Below are 22,243 nucleotides of genomic sequence, written 5' to 3' on the forward strand. Positions count from 1 at the left end.
CTACACTGCACCAAAACCTGGTTCGAGCGGAAATTCAAGAAAGCATGTGAAATGCTCAAACATGATCCGAATCTGAATAAAAATGATCTAACAATTCCAAGAATGTGGAGGATCCATCTACAACCTTCATAGCAACCACGAAGAAAAATCTCAATACAAGAAGACTTAGTAAAGTGGTTTTTTTTTCTCCTGAACATTCAATAGCAACCTGTACTGTACAAATCCAGAAGATAATCGTAATATAACAATATAAACTGTATAATTCCAGAAGAATCCTGGTACGTGAGGACTTTAGCAGAGTTTATTGTAGTTTTTATTTTATTTTATTTATTTATTTTATTTTTTTTTATCTCATCTCATCTTCCTTTTACCCTCCTTTACCTTGCGGTGGCGAGGGTTTGTTGATCTTCGTACCTTGAACCATTCACAGGATAAGGTGGTCAGCCCTACGCTCTGGTGTATCTGAGTTCCCTAGGCAGGTTTGCCTGCTTGGCGGGATTAAAAACCCCAGGATAAACTGGGGAATAAAACATAAATTAATATATAATACAAAAAGGTACTTTGAGGGGCTTTTGAATGAGGAAAATGCAAGGACTCACAGAGGAGATGGACAGCCTTCTGAGGGGTTGGTGCAGAACATCAATAGAATTGAAGTGATGGAGGCCATGAAGAGGACGAGGAATGGAAAAGCGGTGGGCCCCGACAGAATTCCAGTGGAGGCATGGAAGGCACTGGGGGAAGAGGGAATTGACCTGCTGTGGGACCTGTTCACGAAAGTTTGCCAATAGGAAAATATACCCGAGGAATGGAGGGAGAGTACTCTTGTTCCCGTCTACAAGGGTAAAGGGGATGCACAAGACTGTAAAAATTACAGAGGAATAAAGTTGATGTCCCACACAATGAAGATCCTAGAAAGGGTTCTTGATGGTAGATTGAGGGAGGAGGTGGAGATTGCAAAGGAACAATTTGGCTTCATGCCTGGTAGATCAACAACAGATGCTATCTTTGGGTTACGACAGATGATGGAAAAATATCGAGAGAAACAAAGGGAGCTACATCTGGTATTTATTGATCTGGAGAAAGCATATGATAGAGTGCCAAGGCAAGAAGTCTGGAGGTGTCTGAGGGAGAAGAAGGTGCCGGAGAAATATGTCAGGTTGGTGCGGGAAATGTACAGAAATGTGAAGACAAGTGTTCGGACCTGTTTGGGACAGACAGAAAGTTTTCAAGTAACAGTTGGCTTGCATCAAGGGTCAGCATTAAGTCTGTTTCTGTTTAATATTGTGATGGAGGTGGTAACAGAGGAGGTGAGAGAAGATGCACCTTGGACAATGTTGTATGCAGATGACATCTTGCTGTGTGTAGATTCAAGAGAAGAAGCAGAAACTGAACTGGAAAGATGGAGAAAAGTACTGGAAGAGAGAGGTATGAGACTGAGCAGAAGTAAGACAGAGTATATGTGTTGCGCAGTGGGCGGTGGCCAGGAGACAGATCTGGAGCTGGAAGGAAATGTCATCAGGAAGGTGAGAGACTTTAGATACTTAGGTTCAATAGTGGATCCACTCACTTTAATCTTTCCTATAAGGCCTTATCAGCTAACTGTTCTTATTTTATGATCCTTATGCTATTAGAATACTTGAGGGCTATGGGGATCTTTCCATTTTTGGCCTATATCTATGTCTGCTCTATAAACTATTCTACTATAAACTATTCTTTCCCCTTCAATATACCCTATTCCTCCTGTGCGTTAAATTTGGAAGAAGGCCAGTTCAAAAGCCTTAGGGCAGCAGCCCTACCACTGAACTATCCATCACCAGGCTAGTCACCTGACATGGAGAACATTAATCTACTTTTAAGCCAACAGAGAAAGGTAATCGAAATGAGGTCTTTTAAATCTTATAATTTAATTTGACAACCAGTTGTCATTCTTTCACAGTTATTATTACTATTCAGGACCTCCTTGGCACATTTTAGACAACACAGTCTATCATACCACTCCTTAAACCCATTCACTATTTCTGCATTTGCTACTCCTATCAGGCAATGAATTCCTTGTCCTACCACCCTCCATGCAAATAGCACTTCTCATCCTCCTACTCTTCTTCTTCTTCCTAACATGGAATTTAGGCCAAGTGGCCTGTTCTGGCCTCCTACTCACCACCACCACCTTTTATAACTACCAGGGATGGCCCCTTGTTCTACTATAGCCAGTGTCTCTGCTCTAAATACCTTTCTATAGTTTAAATGTCTCAATCATATCTATTTGCCTTTTATTCATCAAATTCTGTGGTTGACATGCTCTGTCTTCATAACTGATATTGTGCAGTATGTATAATTTTTATTATCTGCCTCTGTTTCCCCCACCTCCAAGGTTAATCTATCCCCTTCATATTCTGATAACCAGATCTGAGCATAATAATCCAGATGTGGTCTGATCAGGGAATGCAATGGATTTACCACTCTTCTGTCTCTAATGGTCAGTGTCTTTCTTGGTATTGCAGCAATTCTCTGAGTGACATTAACCACCTTCATGATATGTTCCCTAAGCTTCACATTTCTATTGATCTTCATCCCAAGTTTCCTTGCCTTTTCTACTTTTTCAGGTAAAGTTCTACCACCAGAGAATTCAACCTCCAATTGGTGGATTCTAGTCCAATTCACTAAGTTGATATCTAATACGATGTGTTGCAACTTAAATATCAACTTATCATATAGCACCTTCAAAAAAAACAAACAAAAAAAAAAAAGAGCAGTACATAGCTCCCCCCCATATCCACAGTTCGAAAAAAGCATGTGAAACAGTTGAGTGGCGTACCGGTTGAAACATACGTGCAGGCTGAAAACGTCGAAATGCGCTTGTTTTGCTAGGCGTGTGGACTTAAACATGTGTGTTTGTTCATGTTTTGTTTTACTCTAATCGTCGAAGAAAGCAGTCAATTGTCTGTCATTGCAATTAAAAATTGTGTTTAAATTCAAGCAAATAAATTATGAAAAATTTAAAAATGGCTTCAAAACTGAAGAGAAGACGTGAAGTGCTCAGTATTAGTGAAAAATCAAAGATTATCAATATATTGAAGTAGAAAAAAGATCAATTGCAACTGCTGCCAAGATCTATAATAAAAAAACAAATCTTCAATACATCAAGTGTTGAAGAACAAAGAAAAAATTCGTGCCAGTCTTTCCATTGTGCCCAAATCTGCAAAAGTTACGGTTACAGTGCATGATAAGGCATTACTCAAGTTAGAGAAAGCTTTGAATTTGTGGGCAGAAGACATGACAAGAAAAAGGATTCCTATGACGGTAACACGTTACGACAAAGCATTGCTCCTATGCGAAGACATGTGGCCGCAAGATGAAAGAAAATCCTATGTGAAGACATGCGGCAGCAAGCAAGGACTGGTTGTTTAGATTCAAAACTAGGTTTAATCTAAAAAACAAAAATTATGGGAGAATCTGAATCGGCTGATAAGAAAGCTGCTGCATTGTTCCCTGCAAAATTTAAAAAAAAAAATTATTGCAGAGCAAGGTTATCATCCTAAGCAAGTTTTTAATTGTGATGAAACCAGCCTCGTTTGGAAGAAAATGCCCCAACAGACCTACATACATAAAACTGTGAAGCAAGCACAAGGCTTTAAAGCATTTAAGGACAGATTGACGCTGGTACTTTGTGGCAACGCAGCTGGTTATATAATTAAACCTGCTCTGTTTACCGAGCACAGAATCCACGTGCCCTTAAAAACAAAAGTTGTCTGCCTGTTTTTTGGCAATCAAATCCGAAAACATAGGTCAAGGCTGTGTTATTTACGGAATGGTTCCATCGATGCTTTATTCCGGAGGTGAAAAAATACTTGGAGATGGAAGGATTACTATTTAAAGTTTTATTGATAATAGACAACGTTCCAGGGCACCCTGAGTCACTAGTCACTGAAGATGAAAATGTTCAAGTGGTTTTCTTCCCACCTAATATGACCTCATTGCTTCAGCTACTTGATCAAGGTGTCATTAGATGCTTCAAAGCCTCGTATGCTCAGCAGGTTTTCGATATGATTCGTGCAATGGTTGAGGATTCTGCTGATGTTGGAGTCATGGAATGCAGGAAATCATTCACAATTGCAGATGCAATTGTATTCATCAAGGGAGCAATGGACGAATTGAAACCAGAAACGGTAACTGCATGCTGGAAGAATTTTTGGAGTGATGCTGTTCATAATTCCCAAGATTCCCCGGATATTAACTCACAAATAACAACGATAATTAACACAGCACGGAAAATAGGTGGAGAGGGATTTGATGATATGACAGACGAAGAATTGAATGATTTGATAGATGCACATTGTGAGGCGCTCACTAATGAGGAGTTGGAAGATCTTGCCAAATCTTCTACAGAAGAAGATGAGGATGAAAGTGAACAAGACCACCAGCATGGACACTTGAAAAATTTGCCATGATATTTCAAATGGCTCAAACATTAAAGGAACAGATAATGGATTATGATTCAATGATGGAGCACAGCATAAAAATTACTTGCACAATAACAGAAGTTTTGGAACCTTTGCAGAACCTGTTTACTGAATTGAAGAGACAAAAATGGCAGCTTCCATTAACAATGTTTTTTTTAAAAAAAGTCGACAAAGCTTCTACTATCGATGCTCCTCAGCCATCCGCATCATTTGGGTCAGTAGGCAAGCAGCCAACGTCCAAAGATTCGGAAGATGAATAAATATGTAGCTGGACACAACGAGGTGTTCTGATCTCAGTTGATTCCTTCTAATAAGAATAAAAACATTAAGATTTTATTAACAATTACATTTTCATTAGCATATTTTCTCATTTCATTCTACATAATTATTATGCAGGTTAAATTTTATTTCTCTAAAGATGAAGTTTTATCGAATGAGGCAATTTTTTTGGTTTGCCACTTCACCTGTACTACTCAGGGGTGCTTTCTACTGCATTTGGGCACACATTTCATTGCTCCTCATAGATTCTAAAGATGTAAAAATTGTTTCATGATAATTTTAAATAAATATGTAATATTATTATCGAGGAGCAATGGAATGTGTGCCCAAATGCGGTAGATAGCATCCCTGGATAGTATGGGTGAAGTGGTAGTCTAGAATTTCCTCATTTAATAAAAAAACATTCTTTTTATTATTATTTATTTAGCCATACAATTTAGTGTATACATTATATATTAACTACATAACATATTCACTAAAGAACCCTACAGTCCTAGCATGTGAGACTAAGTCAATTTACTAATAATTTCCTGCTTCAGTTTTGCTATGTATGTGGAAAAATCTGGGTTTCACTAGTGGTTCGCTACTATCCGCAGAAGACAATGGAACCAAACCCCACGGATATTGGGGGGGGGGCCTACTGTGTATGCCTTTCCTTCATCAACCATTCATGTTATTTTATCATATAAGGTGATCAGAATACTGAAACAAGAAATGATTAATAAATCCATGCTGAACTTCTGTTGCTCAAGTCAGATATTGAATAATCAACTTCCTAACATTCTGTCACTAGTTTTCAACTTAGAATTTGTTGAAGTAGCTTTTCTTGCCCTATTCATCCTCGTTATTTTTAACCTTGTGAGAACATTTTTCTTCATCAGTGTTTTCTGCAAGATTCTCTGACTAAATTGAATAGCTGTTGTAATAGATATGGTATGAAGGTCAGCAATAAAAAGACAAAGACAATGAAAATAGACAGAATCATTGAAAATGTCAACTGTGTTGTGAATGGAGAACCTGTGGAACAAGTAAAACATTTCAGCTACTTAGGCATGATTTTTACTGAAGATGGTAAATTAAATATAGAAATAGACAACAGAATCAGCAAAGCTGGTATGGTGGGAAGTCAATTGAATAAATTCATATGGAATAAGAGAGAAATTAGTTGGAAAGCTAAATTAGCTGTATACAAGACAGTGTTCAAACCAGTTTTAACTTATGGATCTGAGAGCTGGGTCAGAAGTAAAACACTTGACCAAAGACTAGAGACCGCAGATATGAGAGTCCTGAGAAAGATTATAGGAGTGAACAGATGGCATCAATGGCAATATCATATTAAAAACGAGGATATTAGGAAAGAACTTGACATTGTCAGCATCTAGGAATGCGTTAGCAGAGCTAATCTCAGGTGGTATGGTATGGTCACTTAAACAGAATGGGCGAGGAAAGATTAGCAAAACAAGTGTTCTCTGCTAGGTTAGCAGCAAAACAACCCAGAGGAAGACCAAGATATAGGTGGATTGATACGGTACAAAGTGCCTTAGACAATAGAAATATAAGATCTGATAATGTTGGAGTCTTGACAAGTAACAGACTGATTTGGAGGAAAATTGTAGATAGGAAGTTAGTAATAATGTAATTTTTTTCATGTAGTACTATCATATCCTGTACACCTGTTGAGGGTACATGGCAGGAATTTGATGATGATGAAGTGTTTCTTATCATTACAACCTGCAGGTGATCGAGTCAGATATTGAATAATTTTTTATTCTTTCTTCCATACTGTCAGTTTTTAACACTTTACATGTGAATTTGTTTTCTTCATATGTTTATTTTAATGACTGGGCACAATGTGTTATTGAGTATTCATGTAGTTTCATATACCCAAAATTAGTAAATATTATTTTTTATAGTGTCAGATATGAAAGAAGTTTAATTTCATTTGGTATTATTTATTTTATAGATAACCACCTCTGGCAGCTTGCCATCAACTCCTGAGGTTCTAGAAGATGGGACCAAACATGTTTCAGATAGATCATTTTCTGATATGGAATTTGCAAGTTAGTAGTTATATTATTTGATTGTTGTATTATAATACAGTAATCCCTCGATTAGTGAATTTTCAATTAGTGCGTCATTTTTTTTTTTGATACCCAATGTTACCGAATTTAAAAATTTTCTATCTATACATTTTTATGGCTAACTATTTAAAAAAATCACTCACCAGAATGAAATAATTTAGTTACTGATTTAAAGCATTTTTCAAAGTTAGTTTTAATGGCATACTACACTACTTCCATGTACACTATGTATGCTATGTTCCAAATTTTTACTGTCAAAATTTATCTTGTCTGCTATAGTATGCCCACAGATTCGAGACCCTTCAACACTTCTGCGCATGTCACAAAAAGGAGATTCGATTCCAATAATAGGGTAATCAATCTGTCTTCTGGGATGAGTTGTTTATTATTACACATCGGAATATTAACTTCTCTTTTATGATCATTGTAGTTTTTAAAGTGGTAACTATTTTGCTTGTATAACAGTTGGGAAATTTTATCTATAAAGCACGTGATTTCGCGTGTTGGCGACCAATTCGTACGTCCTTCATTTCTTTCTCCCCTTCATTGATAATGTCCAAAAGTTAATTAAATCTTATTCTGAAGAATTGAGCGATTCTGACCTGCTAAATTTAGATGCACGACAGGAAGATCCCGAAGAATATGAAGAAAATTTAACCACTGATAGTCAGCCAAAAGAGATTTCACAGAAATAATTGGAAAATATTTTTCATACAATCGAAGTTTTTAAGCAGCAATGCTTAGAGGCTGACCCTGATGAAGAGAGAAGCAGTAAAATTTGCAGAAGAGCAATAGGGCCATACTGTCGGTTGTATGAAAAAAAGAAACAAATTTCCTGCCAAACTGTGTTAGCTCAATTCTTTGTTAAGAAGTAGAATAATAAAATTTATATTCTGACTATATTTTATTGCCTTTCAGCTTCATGGTTTTCCTTTAACTAGGCCCTGAGACATACCTTAATTCTTTTATAAAAAAAAAAATTAAGGTTCAAAAAAGAAATTTGAGGAATGAATTATACATTTTCCTGTAGGTTATTATATTCGATTAGTATGTTTTCGATTAATGCACCTGCTTTAAAGAACGCATTTGGTGCACTAATCTACGGATTGCTGTACACATCTTTGTCATGTATGTATTTCATTGTTACCTAGAAAGATTTGAAACAAACAAAGATTTAAGTTCCAAAAGAACTTAGATGGCATCAACATTCTTCATAGGATAGTACGATAAATGGTTACTGAAAATTTCTGTTCAGTACAGAGCAACTTTTCTATTATATTATTATTATTATTATTATTATTGTTCCGGGAAACTCCAAGGAGTCGACAGACTCATCGAGGGAGGCCCTAACATCATGTCAAGAACAACTATTCAACATTCACACAGTATCTATCATACCTTGCCTTGAACTCATTCACGGTTGTAGCACCCACAACAGACTCTGGAAGCTTATTCCACTCATTTACCACTCTCCAAGTAAAGAACCTAGCTCTAACACCCTTGTCAACCACGCTCTTGCCCAGCTTCCATGCATGGCCCCTAGTTTTCCCACCACCAGTCATATTTTCAAAAATATCTTCTGGATCAATCTTATAAAAACCCTTCAGTAATTTGAATGTCTCAATCATATCACCTCTCCTTCGCCTATCGTCCAATTTCTGCAACCCACAAATCTTCAACCTATTCTCATAAGGTTCATTCCACAGACCTGCTATCATCTTGGTCACTCGTCTCTGGACCCTCTCCACTTCCTCCCCATCACGAAGACACCCTGGTGCCCATAGCTGGGCACAGAAGTCCAGATGGGGTCTTATCAAGGCTCGATACAGAGGAACAACAACTTATTCGTCTCTGCACGTTAAAGTATTTTTCAGAAGCCAAGTGATTTGGTGAGCTGTTTTAGTTACTTTTGCAACGTGCCCCCTAAACTTCAACTCCCTATCCACCAACACTCCCAAATCCCTGGCCTCATCAATCTCCTGGAGCATAGTTCCACCAATGCGATATACTGCTGCTAATCTTTTCACCCCAAATTGCATAACCTTACACTTTGCCACATTAAATTGACATCCATTTTTCCTAGCCCAGTCCTCCAAACTATCCAAATCATCCTGTAAAATTTTGACATCCTGTGCACTCACAATTGCTCTACCCAACTTTGCATCATCAGCAAACAAGTGAACACTTCCTCTCAGATCCTTTCCAATATCATTGATGAACAAATTGAAAAGCAGTGGTCCAAGAACAGAGCCCTGTGGCACTCCACTAGTCACAAGACGTCTTTTAGACTCCACTCCTGAATAAACCACTCTTTGATATCTCTCCTTCAACCACCCTCTTATCCATCTCACCAACCCTATATCTATACCCATCTGCTCCAGTTTACTGATTAGGGTTCCATGTGGTATCCTATCAAAGACCTTGGCAAGGTCCAGTAGTATCACTGTAAACCCATTATCCCTATCCAGTTCAGCCGTCACTGTGCTATAAAACGTGAGCAAGTTACTGAGGCATGATCTACCCTTCACAAAACCATGTTGTCCCCCATACAATATCCCATTTTCATCTATCCAATCCTGTATTCTTTTCTTGACTAATTTCTCTAAGACCTTGACAATGATTCCTGATATGCTAATCGGTCGGTAATTTACAACAGCAGTCTTGGAACCAACTTTATGCAGTGGAACTATTTTCCCATCTTTCCACCCGCTTGGGACTAACTCAGACCCGAGACTCAAATTAAACAAAATGGTCAAGGATACTGACAATTCTTTAGCTGCTTCTCGTACAACACGAGCTGGTATACCATCCAAACCCACAGATGTATTGACATTGAGGTTATGCAATAGACTACTCACCTCCACTTCATTAACCACAATTCCCGTATAATCTACTGGTTTATTCGTTTCTGCAATGTCACCACCTGGATGATATACTTTTGCAAAGTGCTCACTCAGTAACTCAACTATCTCAACTGATTCAGTTACCTCCCTACCATCGGCATTCTTTAAAATCAATCTGCCATGTACATTCTTCCTTTTACTTGCTACATATCTAAAAAACTGTTTAGGATTCTCTTTAGCCTGCATGGCCAATGTTCTTTCGTAATCCTTTTTTGCTTTTCTTACCACACTCGTCACCCTTCTGGCCTGCGCTTTATACCGTTCATGTGCCTGCCGGTCACCCTTCTCCTTAAATTCCCTCCATAGTTGTTTCTTTTTTTGCAACTCAAGCTTAATGGTGTTATTCATCCATTTAACCCCTACTTGATTTATTATATATAGAATTTTATCTCTCTCTGTCTTTATGTTGCTCCTATCCACAAAAGTTGTTTTCAAACCTATACTACCTTTTGTATTGTGGGTAAGCTAAGGTTTTTTTTTCTATTTTTATCTATTTCATATACTTTTTGTATTTTTAATTTATTTTTTTACATGGTCTAGAAACCAAACATGGAACTTTTTCAAGCCACTTCAGGCTTCCAACTCTATCATAGGATAGAGTCTATGCATGTTTAACACCAGTTATTTTATCTGGCTGAAAGAACATGTGTCCAAATGCACACAGGTCAGCTAAAGATCTCTAGCCATTCTTGCTTCTTGGAGTGCACAAAATTTGATGTACATGGAAAGGCATTTGACAGACTATCACATGAAACACTATTATGCAAATTAGAACAAATGGGGTTGGATATGGCACTTGTTAAGTGGATAAGAAGGTGGCTGCTGGACAGATATCAAAAAGTGGTATATGGAGGGGCAGAATGGAGGCAAAAGCAGGTGAACTAGTGATGTGCCACAAGGTTAAGTGCTGGGACAATTGTTGTTTAATTTATACATAAATGATATAGGAAATAACTTGAAAGCAAATATTCGGTTGTTTGCTGATGATGCAAAATTAGGTAGAGTAATAGTTAATCAAGGTGATGTGGAAATCTTGCAGGACTATTTAAATGGGCTGTCAGTAGTGAAAAAGTTAATGAATGTCAGTTTAATGAATGTCGAGAAATGTAAAGTTATGCATTTTAGGATAAATAGATTATAAGCCCTTTATCACTTTGATGGCACTGTAACCCAGGAAATAGATGAGAAATAGAAGCTAGAGATTTAGGGGTGGTGGTAGACAGAGTTAAAGTTTAGAGGACATATTGCTAAGGTTTCTAAGGTAACACACAAAGATTGCTTGGCTAGTGAAGAACACATTAACAAGTAGAGATAAGGAAGTTGTAATTCCTCTTTATAAGGCCTTGATACACTTACACCTGGGTTACTCTGTTGAAGTCTGGTCTCCTGGGTTTCTTGGGGATGATGAAGCGGTAGAGAAGATTCAGAAGGGAGCTATCAAGATGGTGAGTGATCAGTGGAATGCCCCCCCCCCCCCCCCCATGATGATAGATCGAGGGTGTGTGGATTGCAGAAGTTGGTTGATAGAAGAAAAACAGGGAATATGATAGAAACATTTAAGCTGCTTAGGATTTTATAAGATAGATGCAGGGGAAATGTTTCAGCATTTGGCTAGAGGGACCAAAACAAGGGGTCATCCCTGGAAGTTGAATAAAGGTGTGGTCAGTAGGGGTGTGAAGACTAGATTTTTTGCTTGGAGAGTAGTGAATGAGTGGAATCGGTTGCCAGTCAGTTGAGTGCTTTTTCTTAATGGGTTCAAGGAGAGATATGATAGATTGTATGGGTAGATTGGGTCTCCTGTAAGGAGTCTTCGGACTCCATGGAGGTGCCGTATTATAATAATAATAATGGAAGACTATATGGATTAAAGTAGACCATTTTCTACAAATACAACAAAGAACATGGAGATGTCAGATTTAAAAGGAAGGGCCCCTCTTTTTTAATAATTCTACACATGAGAGGTATGAGAACCTCTAGCACATCAGTGCCACATGTGAGGTACAGATAGGGGAAAGAAGACATCTATTGACATCTTTCTTAAAGAGCTGGAGGTTGAAATTGTTGGGAAACACATTATGAGGAAGATGGAATATATGAAGTGGAGAAGCAGGTTTAATTTTTTTTTCAGAACTGCTGAAAAGAGGTGTTGGCAGCTGTTGCTCTTGTTTTAATGGGTCCAACAGTAAGTGGAGGAATGATGCTTGCCAATTCACTGATGTGGTGACCATGGAAATATAATACATGGTCACCTTAGAAGAGCGACAGAGCTGAACCAGTGCATCTCTGAGATAGAGGTTGAAGTCAGCTTCTGAGGGACAGGTTATCTATGATCTAAATTGCTTTCTATTGAACAGCATTGAGGGAGGTTTTAGATGCACAATCCCAAATGTGTGCACAGTATTCTAAGGATGAGTAGATTTGGGATTTATGTAGGATTAGTAGCTTGGTGGGTGTCAGTCTTTGTATTGGGGCATTAGACTTAAAAGGAACCCATGTTTGTGTGACTAGATAGAAGTGTAGCATAAATGGAAATATTACTATCAGTTCTTTCATGATGATAAATCAAGACTCAGAGACTGTTTTAGCCTGTTGATGATACATGCATAGCTACTTCTTTCTACAGATCAGTGGATCTTCAGTTAATTCAACAGATTTGGTTATTTCAACAGATACAATGGACTGCTCTGTAGAAAACTTATTCAGATTGTGAAAACAGTTTCTATTTGTTTTGTTTAAGTGATCTTATAGCATGTTTTGTTTGGTGTCCCATTTATTTTGTGAATAAATCATTCATAGAAATAAAGAAACATCTTAGTAGTCAGAGAAGTAGAGAAATTTGTGTGTCTTGTATATGTTATACTTAATAAATAATTATAATTTTAATCACATGGAAAAGTTAAGAAAACAAAACTGGATTATGCATCTTAGGCAGTATCTATGGTGCTAAATGTTCTAGTATCTGATGGGAGAGTATTGGTTTATTTAATTAAACATTTGTAAATCAGTAAACTGCTTTTTGATTGCTTGTGAAAAATGCTGCACTTGCCCCTTTTAGTGCTGGTCCCACCTTTGTAATATATGTTTAATTACTTTTATTTAGTTAATTTCATGTGTGTGTTGTTTGTTGCACATAATTTGTTATGTTTATAGCTGTAATTTTTGGTTTTATATAGCACTTCGTTTTATCTTCCCATTAATAAGTTAGGCTCATTGGCTTGTCATCGCAGCCAAGTAACATGGCTTCACAGAAACTTAATTAATGCTATGATAGGGTAATTAATCCCATCTGCTCTGTCTGTGTATTCTCTGGTCAGGGGGTTTCTGTTTTGCAGGATGAAAAACCTCAGTTTCTGGGAGTATTCACCTTTATGCTTCCATATGCGACCACCTAACTCACTTTTCAGTTGAAGAGCCCTTACAGATGTTTTTTCTTAGAATTTGATCCCAGGTCTTCCCAATCAGAGGGCATCATTGATACCAACTAAACTATTGAGGTTACTAGATGTTTAATACAGATGAGCATGTTAGACATAGTATAATGTTTTAATAATGACTTTACACATGTAAGAGAAAACTAAATAGAATTAATTTTTTATGGCTATTTTGCCTATTTTTTTTTTAGGAGTATCCCTTGTTGTATAATGTCATTGCCTTTTTACTCAATTTTTTAAAGCATTATTGATATTTTAGAGAGGCAGATGCATGAAAAATATGAAAATATATATTTTCATACCTTTGTAGGATGTGTCTTTTGGCACATCATCAGGTGTATGACAATGCATTTATGTATCATTGTGAAGTATGACAGAAAGGGGGGAGGCAGAAATGTGGAGATAGAGAAATTTGGGAGCTAGAATTGCAGACAAAACAAGGCATGTGGATAAAAATTGAGTTTCCAGGATGGGCTGTAAATTCATTGGGAAGAAGGTGAAAGATAGAATACTTTTAGGGGAAAGGAGAAGGATAGATATGATGAATCAAGATCAATCAATTTAGTGGGAGTCATGGGGTGCGAGTCGTTTCAACTGAGTGTAGTCTTCAGAGCTCATGGGAAAAGGTGAGGCTATGTTATGTTGGCTTAGTATTTTTTTTCTTGGGTTTATCTCTGTTTTCCATTGGTTGGAATCTTGACCTAATTTTTGTGGAGCTTCCAACTCTCAGATTATGCATAGGTAGTGAATGTTTATGGATTTTTTGTCACATTTTATGGCTATTGTTTCTGATATTCTTAGCATTGTTTCATTTTCCTGTATGTCTATTATTATTATGGCTGTGTCGATTTGTGGGGTATGTTTCTGTTCAAAAGTATGGGCTGCTATTTCTGTTTTCCTGGTATTTTACAATTTGTTTTTCTCTTGGTTATTACATTTCTTATTGCTTAAATGTTCTGGGATTGGTATGTTGCAGTCAAGGAAGTGTTCCTGTAGTCTTGCCTATAAAGATCTGATTGTGGAACCTGTATAAGTGACATTAACAGTTGTGTTGGCAGGGAAATTTGTATACTACGTTGAGGTGTTCTAATATTTCTTTGTATGTGTGAGATTTAGTAGGTTTTAGGAGTGTTGTCAATTTGCTGTCAACACAGCTAATAAATTACACCAACCAAACAGCAAAACCCGTGAAAAATAGTCCAATAACCAAAGTCCAATCCCAACACAAAAAATCATTAAACTGCCATACATACAGAACACGTACAAAGCCTACAAATACATTTTTAAACACACTGACTATAAATTAGTGTTCACCATGAACCAAAAATTGACAACATTTCTAAAACCTTCTCAATCTCACACATACAAAGAAATATTAGAACACCACAATGTAGTATATTCACATCTGAGCTACTTGTATATAGACACTACTAACTTAACATTACTTGCCTTAGTATGTATTCCATAATACAAAACACACACACCATCAACATCGTTCTCTCATCCAGAGATTTTTATTAATAAGGTCTATCACATTTTGACTACTTGTATATGAGATAAATATGACTTCTGCATTACTTCAATCTTAGTATCTCTCCCAGGTTTGGCTCCCACTGATGAGACCTCAAGAAAGGTCGAAACTGGTCTGGGTAGTGATTCTTCCCATTATGCGTAGCATTTTATTCTGAAAGGGTGTGTGTGCTTTGCATTATGGATATATAATAAGGCCGGTGATTTAAAGTCATTAGACTCTATGTATACAAGTAGCTCAAAACAACATGTAAATATTTCACATGTTGTTTTGCTTCCTTGGGTAAAGGGTTGAAACCGAGTATAGAATTTCTTAGTATCTTTAATGTTTAATTTAATGACTTAGCAATCTTTGTTATGTTTATATCCTCAAAATTATAGTCATTAGTTATAATTTATGAATTTAAGTGTTTCTGAGTTATTTGTGATTGCATTGCTAATTTCATTAACATGTCTTATTTTCTTTCTCTATTTTAGGATCACCAGATTCTTCAAGGTGTGATAAATCATCAGACCTTTCTTCTCTTTTATCATCTAAGCAAAGTGATGCAAGTTCTAAATTATCTCCTACACTTTCTTCACCTAGTGAAGAGTCGGAGGGAAATAATGATGTATTTACCATTGGAAGTGAACTTTTCATTTCAAGGAGCAAGTCTGCAGGTGCTGAACTAAAGCTGAAGCATGAGATTAATCAGTACAGCCGACGACAACTAGAAAAATTGAAAAACTTCAACTTATATGATTCATCTAAAGAAGACTGTATCATTATAGATGTTAAAGATAGCATGATATCATTAGAAGAGGCATCAAAAACAAATGGAGTTATTTGGCGGGGTAAGGTAGAAGCTAAAGCCAAAAGCTCATCAATGGAAAGAGACATTAAATTATCCTCGTATTCTGAAAATTGTGATGTAAGCAAAGGACTTGAAAAAAATGAAAAGCAAATAAAGGAAAAGAAGAAATCAGAAGAGACAGGATTTTTTAGACGTTATCTCTTTGGACCTCGTAAAAGCAATAGAAAATCAAAGAAACAAGAAGAAGTTAGTGCAATTTCATTTAAAACAGAATGCGAAGGAGAAGAAAGGGAAAATATAGATAAATCTTCATTTTCATCACCTACAGAATTCATTCAGTACCATCATGAAAAATCTTCAGAAATGCATTCTCCGTTATCTGATATATGCAGCCAAGAAGAAGTAAACAGGCATGACTTCGAAAATACTAATAAATCTCACCATGTCGATGTTGAAGACCATGATAGCTTTAATGCTGGAATAAAACAGCACAGACCTGAAAGCTTATTTGACCATCTAGAAAAGCATAATGAACCAACAGAAGTGGCTGTAATTAATGGAAATTTAGATTTTAATTCTGAATCTCATGTGTTGCTAGATTCTTCTCTTCAACAAAATTTTGTTCATCTTAACACTTCAGGTGAAAGTACTACCATATTTGTCTCTAGTACAGCTGTTAGAATTTCAGATCCTAAATTTGAAAACAGTTTTTCCAAACCAGATTGTTTACAGAATGAGTTAGATGCAACGCTTTCACAGAATAGTAGTACTAACCTGCACTTGAATAATTCTGAGAATAAAGAAGTAGAAATGTCATTATCAACAAAACCTGAAACTAGTGTTTCTTCTAATATTATTACAAATATTAACTTAGTACCAGAAGTAGTTTTGAAAGATGAATGTTCAGAATTGCTAATTAACGATTCAGATGTAGTAAATGCTACTAAAGAGCTAGATAGCATTATTTCTGAATATATAGAAACTGATTTAGAAAACAGTAGCTCTGAAATGCAAGAGCAAACAGATTTAGTGATGTCAGAAACAGACACTGTAGAAGAGACAGGAAATTCAGTTGCCATATTCGAAGTCTTGCAGTCTAGTCCTGTTCAGAATTATGCAAATCCTTTAATAACTTCTGAGGAAACATTAGTTCAGCAAAATGGCTCAGCTGATAGTCAAGAAAAGATAAAACAAAACTTATCTGAAATGGAAGAAATTGCACAAGAAAGCACAACTTATGATGTGACCCAAGTCACAGAGCAACTTTCCAATTCTGAGAAAGCCATAGATGATAACTTTGAAAATGAAATAAATCAAGAGAGTAAGTTTAAAAGGGTTGTTAAAGAAAAGGATCCTGAACCAGAGTTGATGAAAGTTTTTGCACGTCGTTCAGTAAAACAGAAAAATTCTGTTCCTATTGAAACATCTGAGCAGATGAATATTGTCTTTGCTAGTGAAATTGAAAAAACAGACAAAAAAGAATTACTACAAATGAGAAGTTCAGATTGTAAAAGTAATTGTTTACCCTCACAGTCACCTGGAGAACTGAAATTAGAGCCATCTCAAATTTTTAATCATAATGGGAAAAAAATACAAAATGCAAAATTATCACCAAACAAAATATACAATGGCTTAAAATCTGATTCAATGGAATCAAAGGAAAAAACTGATATTTCAGTAGAAAGTTATATTTCCAATAAAACAGACTATGATCCTTCACTTTCTCAGATCATTATAAAGACTGATGTAAATTCTTCACCTGAAAGAAGAGAGAGAACTGTATCATCTAGTTTTCCTATAACAGAAGCAAAAGTTATGCACACTCCTTTACACAGGTCTCCTTCCTCACCAGCATCGATAAAACAGCTTCCTGCAATGTCAGATCAGCATGAGGAAAATGATAGTGTTAGTTGTGTCGATGTCACATCTGATAAGTTACCATCTGTTGTTTCAAATGTTATTAAAAAACCTCCAAATCAGAGGACTTCTGTAGTCACAAATGCACAAGTAAAAGAAACCCAGGATCAAAAGGAGCCAGGAACTCCACAGTGGAAACAGATGGCCCAATTAAGACGAGAACAAAGGGAACAAAAAGAAAAATCTCAAGTTGCACCAACAGCACCATGTCTCCGTGAGGTAAAAATCTGTTTTTATCTTAAATTTTATATACTTCGAGTTATATTACATCCTGTCTCTTTGGTTATCCAACTTTCCTCAACTAACTTAAAAACTTAATAATAATATACGTCTTTAAGGATATGTGCTTTGCATTATGGGATATTAAGGCAGGTAATGTGAAGTCATTAGCCTCTATCATCTTTAATTTATAACTTAAAAAGTTAATTTTTTTTAAACTTTGAATGACCAGTAAAAGTCCTAATAAATTGATTATTCCAATATTGGTTTTAAGACTTATACATGTCATTTCACACATTGAATTGAAAAAAGAATTGAAAAACTCAGTTTTTATTTTATCAGGACTTTTGTTTATCTGAATGTTGAATTGGAACTAAGGGAGTTGAATGTGATGTAACTCAATATAATATTCCTGGCTTGAATGGGAACAAAGGATTTACATCTTGCATCTTTGCAGCAGTAATTGAAATAAACATTAAGCCTTTATTTTATTTTATTTTTTTTATGTTTTTACATTGAAGATAGATCACAAGTTTCAGTCTGAAATATTTGTGATCTTTTACATCATTAAATAACTTGTTACTGTTGTGGTTATGTGCCTTCACTTGTTGACATTAATGTGCTTTGTCATCATCATCAAATTCCTGCCATGTACCCTCAAGGGGTGTACAGGATATGATAGTACTACATGAAAAAAATTACATCATTATTAATTTCCTATCTACAATTTTCCTCCAAATCAGTTTGTTACTTGTCAACACTCCAACATTATCAGATCTTATATTTCTATCGTCTAAAGCACTTTGTACCGTATCAATCCACCTATATCTTGGTCTTCCTCTGGGTCGTTTTGCTGCCAACCTGGCAGAGAACACTTGTTTTGCTAATCTTTCCTCGCCCATTCTGTTTAAGTGACCATACCACCTGAGATTAGCTCTGCTAACGCATTCCTGAATGCTGACAATGTCTAGTTCTTTCCTAATATCCTTGTTTTTAATATGATATTGCCATTGATGCCATCTGTTCACGCCTCTAATCTTTCTCAGGATTCTCTATCTGCAGTCTCTAGTCTTTGGTCTAGAAATGTTTTACTTCTGACCCAGCTCTCAGATCCATAAGTTAAAACTGGTTTGAACATTGTCTTGTATACAGCTAATTTAGTGTTCCGACTAATTTCTCTCTTATTCCATATGAATTTATTCAATTGACTTCCCACCATACCAGCCTTGCTGATTCTGTTGTCTATTTCTATATTTAATTTACCATCTTCAGTAAAAATCGTGCCTAAATAGCTGAAATGTTTTACTTGTTCCACAGGTTCTCCATTCACAACACAGTTGACATTTTCAATGATTCTGCCTATTTTCATTATCTTTGTCTTTTTCTTGCTGACCTTCATACCATATCTATTACAACAGCTATTCAATTTAGTCAGAGAAGCTTGCAGACTTGTAGCGGATTTATTTAGAAGTATAACATCATCCGCATAAAGCAAAGAGCTGACATTAACATCTCCAATTTTGATATCATGTTTAATACCACTTTCCTTCATAATATGATCCATACAGATAATGAATAACAGAGGGGATAATGTACATCCTTGTCTCACACCAGATTTAACATTAAACCATCTTCCTGTACTTCCTTCAATTCTAACTGCTGACTTACAACTCAAATAAAGACCAAGTATTGCTTGATATAATGCCTCATTGACACCATATAACTACAGCGTATTGAATAGTTTCTCTCTTGGCACCTTGTCATATGCCTTTTCCAGACCGACAAAACTTAAATACAGATCTTTGTTATATTCCCATGCTTTCTCGACTATTTGTCGTAAAGTGAAGATCTGATCCTGACAGCCTCTATTTGGCCTGAATCCAGCTTGTTCTTCACCAAGCTTTTCTTCCACAATTCTTCTCAACCGTTTCTCAAGTATACTTGCATAGATCTTGCCAGGAACACTCAGTAGGGAAATACCTCTGTAATTCTCACATGCAGTTTTATTTCCCTTTTTATATATGGGTACTATGAGAGCTCTACTCCAATCATCGGGAATTCGTCCCTCTGTCCAGGCTTTCTGAACTATGCAATGCAGCCACTGTAAGACTCTTATACCACCATACTTCAGCATTTCTGGTTGAATATCATCTACTCCTGCTGCCTTTCCACATTTCAAGCCTTTGATGGCTTTTTCTACTTCAAGTATGGATATGTATTCCTGACTGCATGCCTGGTCAGTGTTTTTTACCACTGTGCCGTCATCACTGCTTGTTTCATTTAGCAGTTTTTCAAAGTAATTACTCCATGCTTCAAGGATATCTTTTTCTCCCGTTTTCATGTCACCTTTATCATCTCTAATTCCTTTTATAGCACTCTTTCCTCCATTCTTAAGCTTCTTCAACAACCTCCAGAATATTTTGCCACCTTCTTGATATTTATTTTCTATATTCTTGCCAAAGTCCTCCCATGACTTTTGTTTAGCTAGTTTTACAGTGTTTAGCATTCATGCATTTGTCTCTATATTCTCTAAGAGCACAAGCTGACTTATTTGACAGGAACTTTTGGTATGCTTTCTTCTTTAACTTCCTGTGTCCACCAGGGAGTTCTGATTTTTTTATCCTTACAGACAACCTCACCACATGCCTCTCTGGCAGAATCAATCAATGTTTTCTTCAGAGTTTGCCACTGAATCTCCAAGGTTTGATTCCTGTTCTCAAACTCTTTCATTTTTTCTTCAATAATCTTTGTGTATTTTAGTCTACAGCTCACATCTGAGAGCTGCTCAACTTTTATTCGCTTTAAAACTTTCTTACATGTTATTCTTTTCAATATGAAATTCAATTTTATCCTGCTCAAGACTAAATAGTGATCACTTCCAATTTCAAATCCTCTGTACACTCTGGTGTCCTGCACTAGGGAGAAAACATCACTATCAACAATAACATAGTCAATGAGACTTTTCTTATTCCTAGCCTCTTCTCTCCATGTGAATTTGTGCACATTTTTATGTTGGAACATGGTGTTAGTAATAACCAGTCCATGTCCTGAGCAGAAATCCAACAGATATTTGCCATTATTATTAGCTTTGCTCTTTTCTCCAAATTTTCCCAAAATATTTTTGTATGTCTCACAATCATTTCCTACTCTGCTATTTATGTGCTTTGTCTTATAATATAATTATCTATAAAAAACACGAAATCTTATATTGTCTGTTATAGTGAACTGGCTCATTATTGCAAAGTATCCAGATCCCAATCAAAGTCTCATAATGTCATTTCAGTTGATCCTGAACTCTAACTGCTATTATTGCCTGAAACAGTAAAGATTCTGTGATTAAGTTTTTTTTTTTTTCTCTTCTTATATTTCTCTCATGATTGTGATGTGCTGAATGGATGTCATTTTTCATTTTATATCTGAAGCAAATCCCAAATATTGATATCTAGCTAAAACTCAGCCCCAGGCTCATTGTGTCTTATAACACTGTCCTCCCAAACTCTATTTTATGATAGAGACATGAGTAGTAAACATATGCCATGTGATTTATGTCAGTTTCAAATGTTAACCAATCTTTTATTCTCCCTATTGAGATCTTGTAACAAGGATAAAATGTATAGGAATAAAAAAATTCTGTGTAATTTTTTTTTACATGTGCTAACTATTATTTATTTCATAATAAAAAAAACTAATGATAGTATAAATTATATAAAGAAGCACTGAGAGATCCCAAGACAACTAATTTCTTATCGATAGTTCTCTTGGCCAAATGGTTGAAGCACTCTTTTTTATAAAATAAAACGATAAAGATGGCTTCTGTCATGATGAACTAATTAAGATGATTTTGCACAGTTTTAGGAGGAACTACTACAAAAACATTTAAATAAATGTAATGAAAATGGCTATATATTAATAACAGGAGATCTTAATGCTAGAGTTGGAAATAATTCAATTGCAAATGTCTTAGGAAAATATGGAGAAATTTGCATGAATAATGATGGTCAAGAACTATTAGACTTCTGTATTTTCAATAATTTTAAAATAATTAATACTTTTCAAAAAAATAATATAAATAAATATACCTGGAATGACAGAGAAACATGATCTATAATAGATTATATCATTACTAATCAGAAACTAGATCCATGTATGAGAGATGTATATGTGTACAGAGGAAATGAAATTTTTTCAGATCATTACTTAGTAGTTTCTAAAATAGAAATACTAACAAAAGGAAGTAGATAAAAAAAAAATAAGAAATAGAAACAAAAAAGTATACAATGTATATCTATTACAAGAAGAAAGCATTACAATGCTATATCAATCACGATTAACATTACCTAAAAGAAGCCAAAATCAATCAAGATATAGAAGAATGGAAAACTAATAAATATCTAATAAAATATTAAAAAGAAAAACATTAAAAATTTGGAACACAGATATAAAAAATGCAATAAAAGAAAAACAAATGACTTGCAAGTCATTTCTTCAAAAAGGATGCAAAGGAATCAAAAGAATATAATAAATTTAGTTTAATCCTTTATCCAAGTGTGAGCAAACAAAGTTTGCGCCTGAAAGTATCTTCAGGCCTGGGGTAAGGTGGTACAACAACAGGGCAACTCGTTGCAAAGG

The 22,243-nt window shown here is 35.7% G+C and overlaps 1 protein-coding gene across 1 annotated transcript in view; it reads left to right on the forward strand.

The window, feature by feature from the left end:
- The window catches only part of LOC150100134 (uncharacterized), a 147,118-nt gene that overhangs the window by 106,170 nt on the left and 18,705 nt on the right, over window positions 1–22,243 (forward strand). Inside the window, exons 9-10 of the mRNA XM_090402601.1 lie at window positions 6,703–6,799; window positions 15,162–17,614. Coding sequence (XP_090258727.1) covers window positions 6,703–6,799; window positions 15,162–17,614 — 2,550 coding nt within the window. The remainder of the gene's footprint in view (window positions 1–6,702; window positions 6,800–15,161; window positions 17,615–22,243) is intronic.

The sequence above is a fragment of the Typopeltis vanoorti genome, chromosome 13 (assembly GCF_054136105.1).
Source record: "Typopeltis vanoorti isolate ZY-2024b chromosome 13, IOZ_Tvanoo_1.0, whole genome shotgun sequence".
Classification (NCBI taxonomy): Eukaryota; Metazoa; Arthropoda; class Arachnida; order Uropygi; family Thelyphonidae; genus Typopeltis; species Typopeltis vanoorti.